The sequence below is a fragment of the Pinus tabuliformis genome, chromosome 2_1, assembly GCF_031772625.1.
Source record: "Pinus tabuliformis cultivar Carrire ecotype Pingquan chromosome 2_1, CPIR1, whole genome shotgun sequence".
Taxonomy (NCBI): Eukaryota; Viridiplantae; Streptophyta; class Pinopsida; order Pinales; family Pinaceae; genus Pinus; species Pinus tabuliformis.
Window position 1 is genome coordinate 36,524,575 of NC_142299.1, and position 14,558 is coordinate 36,539,132.

At 40.3% G+C, this 14,558-nt stretch overlaps 2 protein-coding genes across 2 annotated transcripts in view; one reads left to right on the forward strand and one right to left on the reverse strand.

Moving 5' to 3' along the window:
* The window catches only part of ATGRIP (Golgi-localized GRIP domain-containing protein), a 456,132-nt gene that overhangs the window by 377,190 nt on the left and 64,384 nt on the right, over window positions 1-14,558 (reverse strand). The window contains exons 4-5 of the mRNA XM_089402096.1: window positions 12,895-12,967; window positions 12,594-12,680 (exon numbers count right to left, since the gene is read on the reverse strand). Coding sequence (XP_089258222.1) covers window positions 12,594-12,680; window positions 12,895-12,967 — 160 coding nt within the window. The remainder of the gene's footprint in view (window positions 1-12,593; window positions 12,681-12,894; window positions 12,968-14,558) is intronic.
* Window positions 9,369-12,388, forward strand: LOC149198656 (uncharacterized). The gene is made up of 4 exons (XM_089403651.1): window positions 9,369-9,963; window positions 10,089-10,179; window positions 11,854-12,006; window positions 12,327-12,388. The coding sequence occupies exons 1-4, from the start codon at window positions 9,505-9,507 to the stop codon at window positions 12,386-12,388; spliced, it is 765 nt and encodes a 254-aa protein (XP_089259777.1). The 5' UTR covers window positions 9,369-9,504.

Consider the following 14,558-nt stretch of genomic DNA (forward strand, 5'->3'; position numbering starts at 1 on the left):
ATTGAGTAGGAGAAATATAATCAGTTGCGGCAGTAGTGATTCGCGGCTTCTCGAATTTTCACACCTAGCCCTTGATTAAGATTTAATCTTGGTCGTTGAAGTCCCAACAGAGGATTATAAGAAGAAGTCAATGGGCACTTGGAGAAGACACACCAAGAGTTCGATTTCCTTGGCAGATCGATTTCCAGAGAGCAACAGTGGTTTTTGGAGAGGCAGAGATCGAAGCGGAGTCAGTGAGGGGCAGAGACAGTGATCCGGAGGAAGTATTCCAAATTCGAAGAGGCAGAAACAAGGGGTCGAGTTATTTCTAGTGAGGCAACGCAGAGGACTGCGCAGTTGCTTCACAAGAGCAACTTGATTTAGCTGGAGGAAAATTCGTTTTCAATTCCAGGGGGAGCAGAGGGTCAGAGTGTCGGAAAAGTGATTTCCTTAGCAGAGAAAGGCAGAACGACTTCATCAGAGGCAGTTCCGAGCTAGACGTCATAGGGCTTATGCAAGCACTATGCAAAGACCAGTGTAAGGGTTCCAGGAGGACGATTTTTTGAAGGAAAGTTGTATTGAGGTTGTTTGTGGAAGAAGGGCAATTCCCTTGGATAATCTTGCCCAGATTTTCCTATTGTTTGGATTGCCAGTTGGCCATCCATAGATTGTACTCATATTTCACTGTTGCATGATAATAAAAACCCTTAGTTGGGCCACCTGTTTTCCCAAGTTGGGTGTTTACAAGGACAATTGTCCAAAAATAACGGTGTCATTTTTATGTGTGTGCTAGTATTTTTTCAGTTTCCAGCACTATTTTATTTCCGCAGTTTTATTTGTGAAGGTTGTATTGTGATTTATTCAGTATTTGCCGTAGCAAATAAATTGTTAAATTAATTAACAATTAGAAGAATAATTTCCATTTGCTGCAATAGGATTTTAGCCTTGAAATTTTCACATGGTATCAAAGCGTAAGTGATCAGCCAGAAAGATCAAAAGCAAAGGAGAAAATTTCGCTGCTCAAAAGGAGCAGCAGGCCGAAATTTTCAAAGGCTACGCAGTGCTCAGACAGGCATGCCGAATTGTTGGGGCAGAAATTCGATTTTCAATTGCAGAGTTGCAAAAAAGTCGAGTTCCTGGGTTTGTGATTCCAACAGTCAGAGGGAGCAACAGCAACTCAGATTTTCGTTGAGCATATTTTTGGTTGGACGCAGTGGGTTTTGCAGTACCAGAACCAGCATCAGGTGGAAGAGAAAAGCACACACTACAGAGGGAAGATTCTTCTCAGGGAACTTCGAGTCTTAGAAGTTCAATATTTCTAGCTGCAAATCTGCAGAGCAGCTAATAGATCTGCGCATTCCAGGAGGGAGTGCGAGTAGGAAAGCAGCAGCCAAGCATAGGGAAAGAGGGAGTTTTTGACAAATTCAGAGATGGCCGCAGCAAGGCTTAGAGATCAGGATAGGTTGGATGGCGCTTCCAACTATTTCATCTGGAAGGATAGGATTCCCTTCCTTCTAGATGAATATGCCCTGAAAGCCTAAATAGATAATGTGGTGGCAGTTCCCCAGCATGCAGATCAGCTCAAAAAATACAGGAAGGAGATGGCAAGGGCGAAGCGGTTGATCTTGGATGGAGTCTGAGATCATATAGTCTCACACATAGTTCGCAAAGGTACTGCCAAAGAGATGTGGGATTCTCTCTCCACACTATATCAGGGTACTTGTGAGCAGCGGAAGATGTTCTTGGAAGAAAAGTTGAGATGCATCATGTTGAGAACTCAATAGGGCAATGTATATGTTGATTCTCTTAACTCGATAATTGTTTGTGTTACCTTTTACTTATTAGCTTTGATCTTTCTTATTCCAATGTGTAATACATCAAACAGCTACCAAAAACACTAAGAACAATGACACAGTATATAGGCTGCAAGCCAGGGCCAAAACCCCTCCTCTTGAGGGGATAACCTGTAAAATCTCTTCTTATCTTTCAGATCTTTCAATTGAGACAAATACCCTCCAAGAGCAAGTCTTCCTCGGCCTCCTGCTGAAATATCTTCGACCTCCCAGTAGATCTGAAATTATGCTCCCAGTAACTGTTGCCACTGTTATTGCTTCTCTAGGAGACTTTGATCCCCCTCTAACTGCCTTCCCTTTAACCTCGCTTGCCTTGACTTAAGTCCTAGGGCTAGTAAGATGCCCTAAGAGACTTTCACTTTCCTTCCTTTCTCTCTTGCTTCCAAAATCGAACCTCAGACTTTCCCAGCACAGAAACCCTAACTTCGCACTTCCATAAGAATGGAGAGAGACCCAAACACTTCGACTTCTTCGTCCTTCTCTTCTTCGCACTTCCTTCTTAGACTTCCTTCTTCTACCTTCTTCGCATAAGAGATGAATGAATGAATGATCCAAGTGGAGGACCAATTCCTCTTATATATAGGCTTCCTCAAGGGTGGATATGGCTCTTCATGTAGGCCGACTTGATAGCTCATTAGGTCGACTTGATCTTGGAGGTATTTTGACATTTTCAAGACAAAATAATTTTTTCTTTACAATACACAATGTGCCCATAAGGTCTTCCATATATGACAATGACTCTTATACTTAGGACAAACCCTAGAAGCACTCAATGGGTGCTTGACCTATAAAATAAAAGAACTTGAACATGAAACCCATGCTTCAACAATAATAATAATTTCTTTTTCATTTTACATTTACAAGAATACATTTCATATTAATGAAGACCGAACCTAGTTACACATTTTTCAACGCTCCCTCTTAACTAGGGATGTATTCATTAGAAATACATGGGCATGCTCAATCTGAAGAGATCTCATAAGAAGAGTCGAATTGGTAACCCATCTGTCTAGCATCATAATAACCAGCATTTGTCATATAGCAAGGCCTTGACTAACAACTCTATCTCTCCACAATACCAAAGCACAATGCTAGCGAGACCAAAGATGTATAGACAACATCATCATTGTCTCTACAAGGTACATAACCTACCCGAGTGTTCACAAAGTATGACCTCCCATTGGACTATTCTTATCTTGGGTAACTAATCCTCAAAGAATATCGGTCCACGACTACTCTAATCTTGAATGCCCTACCACATCCTCAAAGAGTATCGAACGCCAAATTGTTACCCAATCCTCCATTCTTTCTTCTCAAGTGAAAACAAGAATGTTGTGTCTATCTCTCCCTCTCAATTCGGAAGGACAAATCCACCAAACCAAGTTGCACCACACCATTTTGTACTAGCTCTCGTATATAGTGATACTTGTTGTTGATATGCTTTGTCTTCCCATGAAATATTGGGTCCTCAGACAAACAAATACAACTGGTGTTATCACGATGTATCACTGTAGGGTTCATCGGTCCTTCAAATAAGTCAAATAGCATCTTCCTTAACCAAACTGCTTCTAAACTAACTTCACATGCTACAACGTATTCGGCTTCAACACTACTACTCAAAGCAACGGTGTTTTGCTTTCTGCTCATCCATGAGACCATAGATGATCCCAAACTAAAACATCCTCCCATAGTGCTTCTTCCATCCTATCCACTACCTCCCCAGTCGGAATCTGTATAACCAGTCAATTGAACATCATTCCTTCTATCATATTTCAAGCAATAGTTGATGGTTCCTCGCAGAGATCTCAGAATATGTTTTGCTGCTATCCAATGATCATGCTTCGACTCCACTTGGAATTGACTGAGTACATTTACTGCAAAACATATCTCCAATCGAGTATTCAATAAGTACATTAATGAGCCAATCAATTCAACAATTGTCTATATCTAGAGGGATCCACAGGGCTTGATTCGGAACTTCTTAGTCTTTTCAAGTTTGTGATCATCGGAGAGGTCATAGATATACAGTCCATCATGTAGAACTTCTGTACTATCTTGATCACATACTTTCCTTGAGCTAAATAGACTTCATTAGGTTTCTGCCAAACTTCTAGTCCCAAATAGTAATGCATCAGCACAAGATCCTTCATGTCAAATTATGCTGCCAATTGCTTCTTGCATTCTTCAATTCAACCTTCTACACTTGTCAAGAGGAGATCATCTACATATAGAAGAATAATTACAGGTTCATTGTTTACAACCTTAATATAGAGGTGAGTTAGTAGAACTTTTCGTGAAGCCTAATCTTTAAAGGTATGCATCCATTCTAGCATACCAAGCCCTTGGTGCTTGCGTAAGACCATATAGGAAGTTGTTCATCATTAGAATCTATAGAAAGTTCTTTTGATTTCTTGAATGTTATGCTTTCATCAAATATGACATCACGACTAACTTCAATGTGATGTCCATCTTTCATATAGATTCTATAGGCTTTCGATGAGTTACTATACCCAACAAATATACCTTTCACACCGGAAGGATCCAACTTCTTTCTTTTGTCCTTTCGTATATGAATATACACAGGACATCCAAAGATTCAGAGATGATCGACAAATGGCTTCTTCCCAGTGAACACTTCTTCCGGAGTCTTGTTGTCTAGAGATCTGTGAGGACATCGATTTTGTATGTAGACTGTTGTCTTTGTTGCCTCACCCCACAAAAACTTAGGTAGATCTTGATCGTGTAACATTGCTTTTACACTTTCTTCAATGGATCTGTTCTTTCTTTCTGCAACTCCATTTTGTTCGGGATTGTATGGAACTATCAGCTCCCTCTTAATCCCAGATTCCTTACAAAATGCTATAATCTCTTTGGATGTATATTCTCCTCCATTATTAGATCTTAGTATCTTGATTCTTCTTTCTGTAAGGTTCTCCACTTCGTCTTTGACTTCTTGATATTTAGTAAATACTTCATCCTTGATTTTCATTAAGTAAACCCCGGTCTTTCTTGAGTGATCATCTATGAATGTAACATAATAAAGATGTCCTCCAAGTGATTTTGGAGTCATAGGGCCACACACATCAGAGTGAATGAGATCCAAGATTTCTTTCGACCGTGAAGCACTGCTTCCAAATGGTCTCTTGGTATTCTTGCCCAATGCACATCCTTTGCAAACACCTTCATGATCCTCCTTTAGATTTGGTATTCCATCTACTATGGAATTTAGAGTCAAAGTATTTTGAAATGTAGATGACCAAACCTTCAGTGCCAAAGTTCACATGGACTAATCTTAGTGTGAACTAGGGCATGGTTTACGGGAGATATTAACCTGTACATCCTTCCTTCTCGAATACCAATCACTTTTTCTTATTCTATGCTTGAGCCCTTTGCCCATACAACTACTTTACTATCAATGAAGGCTACTCTATCTCCTTTATCTTCTAAGATTGAAATAAAAAAGTAAATTTTTGTGCAAACCTATAACAAACAAAATGTTTTTGAGGTGGATGTTGCTTCCATCTTTGAGCCTTATGGATGTTGATCCAATGCCTTTCACTGTATAGCTTTTGTTGTCTCCAAGTTCCACAAAGGATGCGGATTTTCCTTTTGACAAGGTCTTCAATTGGTGGGAGTGACCAGTCATGTGCCTTGATGCACCGCTATCAATCACCCAGATGTCTTCGTCTTGGAATGTCCCAGAGAGAGCCGAGAAGAGTCCTTCATCCCTTTCTTTGAGTGATACCTTCTTTGAAGAGAATATGAGACTCCATACTTCTTTGATACCTTTCTTAAGATGGCTTACAATCTTCTTGATGACCTTCTTCATGATTCCTTTGGAGAACCAAAGCTCTGATTCCATGTTGAGAATTCAATAGGGCAATGTATATGTTAATTCTCTTAACTTGATAATTGTTTGTGTTACCTTTTTACTTATTAGCTTTGATCTTTCTTATTCCAATGTGCAATACATCAAACAGCTACCAAAAACAGTAAGAACAATGACACAGTATATAGGCTGCAAGCCAGGGCCAAAACCCCTCCTCTTGAGGGGAAAACCCGTAAAATCTCTTCTTATCTTTCAGATCTTTCAATTGACGAATACCATGACCTAGACTCAAACAAATACCCTCCAAGATCAAGTCTTCCTCAGCCTCTTGCTAAAATATCTTCGACCTCCCAATAGATCCAAAATTCTACTCCCCAGTAACTGCTGCAACTACTGTTGCTTCTCTAGGAGACTTTAATCTCCCTCTAACTACCTTCCCCTTGACCTCGCTTGCCTTGACTTGAGTCCTAGGGCTAGTAAGATGCCCTAAGAGACCTTCACTTGCCTTCCTTTCTCTCTTGCTTCCAAAATCGAACCTCAGACTTTCCCAATGTAGAAACCCTAACTTCGCACTTATAGAAGAATGGAGAGAGACCCAAACACTTCGACTTCTTCGTCCTTCTCTTCTTCGCACTTCCTTCTTCGACTTCCTTCTTCTGCCTTCTTCGCATAAGAGATGAGTGAATGAATGATTCAAGTGGAGGATGAGTTCCTCTTATATATAGGCTTCCTCAAGGGTGGATGTGGCTCTTCATGTAGGCCGACTTGACAGCTCATTAGGCCGACTTGATCTTGGAGGTATTTTGACATTTTCAAGACAATAAATTTTTCTTTACAATATACAATGTGCCCATAGGGTCTTCCATATATGACAATGACTCTTATACCTAGGACAAACCCTAGAAGCACTCAATGGGTGCTTGACCTATAAAATAAAAGAACTTGAGCATGAAACCCATGCTTCAACAATAATAATAATTTACTTTTCATTTTACATTTACAAGAATACATTTCATACTAATGAAGACCGAACCTAGTTACACCTTTTTCAACACATCAGGATGCAGAAGGGGGAAGGCATAGATCCCTTCCTCACCAGGATTCAGGAAGTCTGAGACCAATTTGCAGCTATTTGGGCAGTGCCTCAAACCATGGTTTTAAGAAACGGCCGTTTCGAAACCGAAACGGCCGGGTTGATCCGAGCCGGCACCTCAAACATTGAAACGGCCTTTGGAACGGTCCGGTCGGCCGAGTCATGGCTGACTCGGCCAACTCGGCCGTTTCCATACTAACTCGGCCGAGTCACAAATAGTGGCCTGTAACACTAGTAAAACAGCAATTTAACAATTTTTTAGTGATTTTTTAAGGTGTTTGCTGATTGGTTTGGACCAACGTTGCAGGAATCGCCCCCCCCCCGGATCCTAGGCCGGAATCGCGTCCCATACGGAAGCGTTCCGGAACCTCCAGGCGAAGCGCGATTCCAAAATTCATGAAGCGCGATTCCGGTTTTTTGAAACGATTCCTGGAATATGGGTTGCGTTGCCCCGGATCCGCGCTTCGGAGGGCGCTTCGGGCCTCCGGAAGCGCCACGCTTCGGGCCTGGAAGCGCACGCTTCACGAGCTCCGGATCCGCGCTTCCGGAAATTTCCGCGCGGGCAGCAATGTAACTTGAATTTTTTTTAATTTTTTTTAAAAGTTAACTTGAGTTTGCATTGAGGGGGTGGATTAGGGTGAGGTTAGGGTGAGTTTAGGGTGAGTTTAGAAAAGAATAAAGCCCCCATTCTCTTCTCATTTTCTCACTTTGAGTTTATGAGAGTTGGAGAAGAGAAGAGAGGAGAGGAGAAGAGAAGAGAGGAAAGGAGAGGAGAAGAGAGGAGAGCTTGGAGGAGTGAAGAAGGAGGAGCTAGGAGAAGGAGGAGGAGCTTGGAGCAAGAGCTTGGAGGACTTCATCTACAAGAGCTAAAGAGGTAAGTTCAAACCCCAAACTCCCTTGTTTTTTTGAAAAAAAAATTGTATTTTTCTCCTCCCTCTCCTACTCTTTCCCATTGTTTCTACTTGCTCCTTTATTTACAGGTTGTCCACCACCTATATCCATATTCCAAGATGGTGTTCTTTTGGCTTCTATGTATCATTCCACTCTTGGTTTTAATGATGGCAAGGGTGAGGAATAGAGGGGAAGAGGAAGGGGATGAACTTGGTCCTAATAGTAGTGACCCAATGTATGATGAGGAGGAAGGGTTTGAAGAGGAAGGGGATGAACTTGAAGGGGACACTGAAGCACAAGATGGGAAAGGTACATCAACACCCTTGTGGAACTATGTGACCAAACTTGATGGGGGAAAGGGTGGTGGATCTTACAAATTTGTGTGCCCTCATGGTTGTCATGGAGGAAAACCATATACGGGTTCATATACCCGTCTGAGGAGGCATCTTTGTGGGGTGCTGGACAATGATGAAAAAAAGGGTTCTGTGGGGGTACAAATTTGCCCAAACATTTCAACTGAAGAAAGAAGAAAATACATCCAAATAGAGATGGCTGCACAACGAAAAAATAAGAAACAAAAAACTCATTCTGAATCAAGTGCAACCTCTAAATTTGGTAGTTGCCCATCTCCTCATGGTACTTCTGCAACCTCTGGAGGTAGAAAAACAATAGGGGATTTCCTTAATGTTGCTGGGAGGGATGATGTGGATGGAAAGATAGTCCGTTTTCTTTGTGCTTGCGGTGTACCATTCAATGTGCTTCGCTCTCCCTATTGGCATGACATGGTAAAGGCCATCAATGAAGCCCCAAAAGGATACAAGGCCCCCAACTATGAGAAAGCTAGAACAGTGTTATTAGAAAGAGAAAAAGCTAAGGTTCAAAGAGCTTTGACACGTTTTACACATGAGTGGGTGGATTCTGGGGTATCCATTGTATCAGATGGGTGGACAAATATTAGAAACCAACATTTGATAAATGTTCTTGGTGTTTCTTCTAGTGGTGCAGTATTTATTGCATGTCATGACTCCTCCTCCATCAGTGCAACTGCACAAAACATTGCAGATCTCCTATTGAAATCAATCAAAGATGTTGGTCCGAATAATGTGGTTCAAGTGATCACAGATAATGCAGCAAATTGTAAGGCAGCAGGAAAAATTATTGAGCGTACTCATCCACACATCTTTTGGTCTGGGTGCCTGGTTCACACATTGAACCTTTTGATGCATGATATTGTGAAACACAAAGATTGTGGGTGGATTGCTGAGGTTTACAGGAAAGGGAAGCAGCTCATTAAATTCATCACAGGGCATACAAGGGTAAACTACTTCTATGGCACTTACTCCAAGTTGCAATTGCTTAAAATTGCAAAGACAAGATTTGCTAGTTATTACCTCACCTTTAGGCGGCTAGTGAGGGTGAGACAAGCTTTAACTAATCTGGTGTGTGCTGAAACATGGGATGAAATTAACACTGACACAGATGGTGCTAATGTAGTCAAGGACACTGTTCTTGACAGTTACTTTTGGTCACAGGTTAAATATGTTTTGCAATTCACCAAACCAATTTATTACATGATCAAGTTTGCAGATTCAGATCGACCAATAATTGGGGAGGTGTATGAGCAAATGGATAGCATGTTGGGGCAGATTAAAGACATTGTTGAGCCTAGAGATACCACCTTGTACAATTATATTCGTGTAGAGGTGCAAAACCGAGGGGAAATGCTAAATATTCCATTGCATGCATTAGCATATGTTTTGACACCTAAATACTATCATCCATCATGGCTTTCAACACCAGCACCTGGGGGGGGAAGCAGGAAAAAACCACACCAAGATAGAGAGGTTCACGAAAAATATATGGCTGCATTGAGTAGATTAATCCCTGATAATGAGGAGGCTGCATTGGTACGGAGACAGGTGAGCAACTATACGCTCAACACTGGTCCATTTGGGAGCATGCATGCAATTCAAGATCGAGAGCATTTTTCTGCTCTTGAGTGGTGGAACATGCATGGAGGGGCTACTCCACTTCTACAGAGTTTGGCATTGCGGGTGCTATCACAGGTGGTAAACACTTCTTCTGCAGAGAGGTGTTGGAGCTCTTATTCTTTCATCCACAGTGTTAAAAGGAACAGGTTGAATTTAGACCGGGCAGAGAGCTTGGTTTATGTTCATTACAACTTACGATTGTTGTCCCATTACTGTGAAGATGCAAAGTCTAATAAAGACTTGTTGACTTGGGACAAGAATCCAGAGGAGCCCAATTTGGAGGATGGAGTGTTGCGACTAGAGCAATTAGAGGATGCTCTTATCCAGGTATGTCCATTGTGGTATGAATTTTCCAATTTTCCCTTATAAAGCATTTCTCTAATTCATGTTTTTAATTTTTTTGTTAACTAGTGTTTTTTTTTTTTTTGCATGAATTTTTTGAGCGATTCTAGGATGATGATGACCGTGTTGATATGCCACCACCCCCACCCCCATCCGGTCCCTTGGTTCCTAGGTTCCATGGTTCAACACCAACAGCAGGGGGTTCTTCTTCATCAGTTCCAGTGCCACGACTTACACAGGGACCATCTTCTTCATTGCCACCACGTGGAGGCCCGCCATCACGTTCTATTCGTGGTGGAAGGAGGAGAGATTAGTAGATATATTCACAATCTACTTCTTTTTGTCATAGATTACTCATTAGACTTGTAGACTTGTGAATTTGAATTTTGAACCTTTTTGGCTTGGCGGTGACCAAGTGACATATTTTGTAAACATTATTATTTGAATTTTGGACATGACAAATGTTGACAGTTGCTCACTTGCTAGATAAATCATAATATGCTCTATGTTTTATGTTTTATAATATGCTTAAATGTTTTATGTTTTATAATATGCTTAAAAATTTGATGTATGTTTGTAATAGCTAGAATATAGATGATTGTTGTACTAGTAAGTAACTACAATGGAATCATGGATGCCATATCTATCTTGATTTATGCAAAAATATGCATGTTTTCATGTCTTCTACAATTAATTTGGTATTTGGGATGTTTGTTTTGAGTATAAATGCAAAAAAATATAAATATATATATATATATATATATATATAGCAGACGCTTCCGCGGACGCTTCGCTTCCTAGATTTTTGGAAAATGACGCTTCCGCGCTCCGCGCTTCCGCTTCGCTCCCGCTTCGTGCAACATTGGTTTGGACTCCAATGTGTTGTATGAATTAGTTAAATGTTATTTAAGGTCCATTTCCCCCTCCCAAACCTATTTAACACACTCAAATGCTCTATACTATTGATATGCTATTCAAATTTCATGGTAATGTTAAATTCTTAAAGTAAAAGTGACATTCTCCTTAATCTTCATTTTCATCCTTTTACTTAAATTTTTAACATTACCATGAAATGACTCAGGATGTTTGAGAGTGGTTTCGGCCTCATTGGATTTCATACGGAGAAAGTAGAATTTTAGATTTCATTCAAAATCCAGCAGACTTATCAATTTTTCAGGATTGAAGGATTGAAGGATTGCAATGTTTCCATTGACTTTTGTCATGTATTAGGGTATGGAACTTGTATTTAATGTTAGTGACATTGGTTGTCGAACTCCTCTGGGATTCGCTCCCAAACCAGGAGCTTCTTAAAATGTCGCCCCCGCTCCCGTTTTCGCTCTCGCTCCCCACTTTCGCTCCTACTCCCAAGTAATACTGAGCCAGTTGATGTTGGCAACTCTAGCAGTAGCCAATAGTACTGGTCACAGACTTTTGTTGTAGAGGCCATTTATAGCCTCCTTGGTTATGTGTTTTTGTTTTGATCTCTATATCATCATCGTGTATGTATTGGACAATGCACTGGGTGCCATTTTGATATAATGGATATATTCATGAGCCTACTTTGATCATATGTTGTCTTCTATCTATATTCTAATGCTGTGTGTTTGGAAACATGAATGAAAATCTTTAAAATTATATGTTTTTATAAAAAATAAATATTTAATGTATTTTTTACAATGACCGAGTCATTGAAATCGAGCCGGCCGAGTCGATACCGAGTCGGAGTCGGAGTCGACCCTCGGCCGAGTCGGAATTGGAGTCGGAGTTTTAAAACATTGCCTCAAACATCAGAGCTAGTACGGTTGGCACTAAACAGTGTCTCGGAAGATTGGCAAGTCTTCATCTAAAGTATATTGGGCAGATACACTCTACCAGGATGGGACAGAATGTGGGTTGACTTGCAGCAGCAGGGGTTGAGGCAAGCTCTGTTAAAGAGCTCCATCAGTAGCAGTGGATCGAAGGGGGTGAAGCAGGAGGAAAATGTGGCCCTTGGATCGAAGGGTCCCAGTCAGGGGTCAAGTGCTTCAGGTGTGTTGAGCTCGGTCACTACAACACGCAATGTCCTCTCAGGAAGAAGGACAAGTCAGAGAAGTAGGACCAGCAGGATGTCACACCGAAGTCAATTCAACCGTGGGGAATTGGGACAATGTTTCATGGTGAGTGTATTTAACATATTTATGTTATATAACTAAATCATATACATTAAATCAATATAAAACAATTTTATATAAATATTAAAATGAGATTTGGTCTAGGACAAGTTGTTAAAAGGAAATTGTTATCTTCTTCGTCCGGATTCAAATCCCAATTATGACATGTTTTGGTTTTTGTGAATTGGGGCTGGCTAGGTACTAGCAATCTACAAAAGAGCATGAAATTCTCAGCAAGTAAACATTGCCCATGCTTGTAAAGTAACACACCCCCTCTTGCAGGACCATATTCCTAAAAACCATCACAACAAAACAATTTTTCCAACACAAACATAAGCAGACTTTTTGATATGCTTTAAGCTTTCAATAAAGAAATACAGTGTAGTGCAAAAAATAATAATCATAAGTTGGTAGATTTATATACAAGAGGTAATTTCTGAGATTAACATCCAAGTCCATTTTCACCTCACTAAGACGATGCATAAGTTGGTCCATTGCAGCATTCTGACCCTCTTGAGCAGCTTTCCTTGCAGCCGCTATTTCTTCAATATCCTGAACTCATACAAGAATATTAGAAATTCAGTAATCTGATAACGCCTATTCAAAAGTATTGTTCTTATCACGTCATCAACAAATCCAAGAAATAGATGTCATGTGGTATGTGGTAAACCTACATATGCTGCATGCTTCCCAAAAAATATTTGCAACACTGCAAAAAGTGTGAGATACAAGGTATCATCGACATAAAAAGAAACTCCATGCATACCTTTGTCTTGTCCTCAATATCTTTCTCTGCTCGAGTCAAGGCAGCACGTGTCTTTTCCAGTTCATTAGATATCCTAAATATTTAACTGCAGAGTTAATGAATGCAAGGGAACAGATTTTAAAAGTAAACAAGCAGTGGTTTAAAGTTCATCATTGGGAAATTCAAAGCTATCAGCACGACATGTTTATTTCTACTAAAATATGAACTTATAATGCAGTGAAATGATAATATGGTACATGGAAGTAACAAGAGGTAACAGATATTGGGCATAGCAGGACCCAAAATTTAAACTCAAAAAGTGACTAATTACAGAATACTATCAGACAAAATCTTCAAGACCTATTTTAGCAGCAATGCAACTTACTTCATTCTATCTGTAATTGGTGATATGTCCACTTCACTGGACAGGTTGAGTAAGGAGATAAAAAGTTTCCACCCAAAAAACTTCCATGAGACCAAATTTCACATGGTACATCTCTATTTTATAATTCCATTGCATGTAGTAATTAGTGTCACATGAAAAGCCTGTCTTTTTAGCTTCAACATAGAACTCACTAGAGACTGTTGTAGTTACAGTTCATACCAGTGTTGCAAATATCATGTTGGTGAAAATATTGCTAAGGGTCCTGTCAGCCACCAAAATAGGTAACCCCAAGGAAGAATTTTTTTTCTCCTACATTTGACAGCAAGCTGGACAGCCCCTGATAGCCACTATTTGAGGATGATATGCCATGTGCTTCCACCATCTACATCAGCCATATGCCTCTTCCCATCCGGCATTGCCACTTGGATGAAGGTGGGCTACTATTCAAAAGCTACATCTTTTTTATCATTTTGCAATCGGGTGCTTATACTTGTTCGTTTTCAGCATTTAGTATGGATAAAGGGGTGTTCTAGAAGATTGAGCGATCTTGACTGTAAATATGTTCTCTCACCTTACCAAGGGGGTTAATCTTTAGCCCTAGTCTAGTGGGACATCCCTTGAGACCTGTTGCAAGAGGAGCACTAAATGGAAAACCTAGACTGAGATAGCGTGTTCATTATCCTCTATACCATACTTGGCACGTTCCATGACACATTCGTGTTGGAAAATGTAACTAGGTTCGGGTTTCATTAATGTATTTCAGTCATCTTGTAATGTACTTGTCAAAAGAATAAAGAAAAGAATATTTATTATTATTATTACAACTTATTGAAACATGGGTTTCATGCTTGGGTCATCCCCATTGAGGACTTGTAGGATTTACGCTGAGTTAATAGAGTCATTGTGCTTTTAAAAAGGCCCTTCTTGGGCTTTTGAATCATGTAAAAAGATTTAGTATTGAGTCAAAAATGAAATATGTTGCCTCCACACCAAGTCGGCCTCAAGGAGGGCTATTCGACCTCACCTAAAGGCTATAAAAGAAGCAGTTTGAATTCATTTGGAGGAGAACAGCTCAAGCGAGTTCAATATCTCTTTGGAAACTGGGAAAAGTTTGAAGTGAAGGAAGAGGGCTAAAAGAAGTGCAAGTTTGGTCAAGGTGGAAGAAGGAAGGAAAATCTTAATTTTGGTGCATCTTTCTCTCTCTTTTGTACCCTAGATTGGAAGATCAAAATTTTCTTGTTGATGTCACTACCAGTTGCTACATGTTGCTGCTAGTAGAACAAGTATAGGTTGAAGTTGC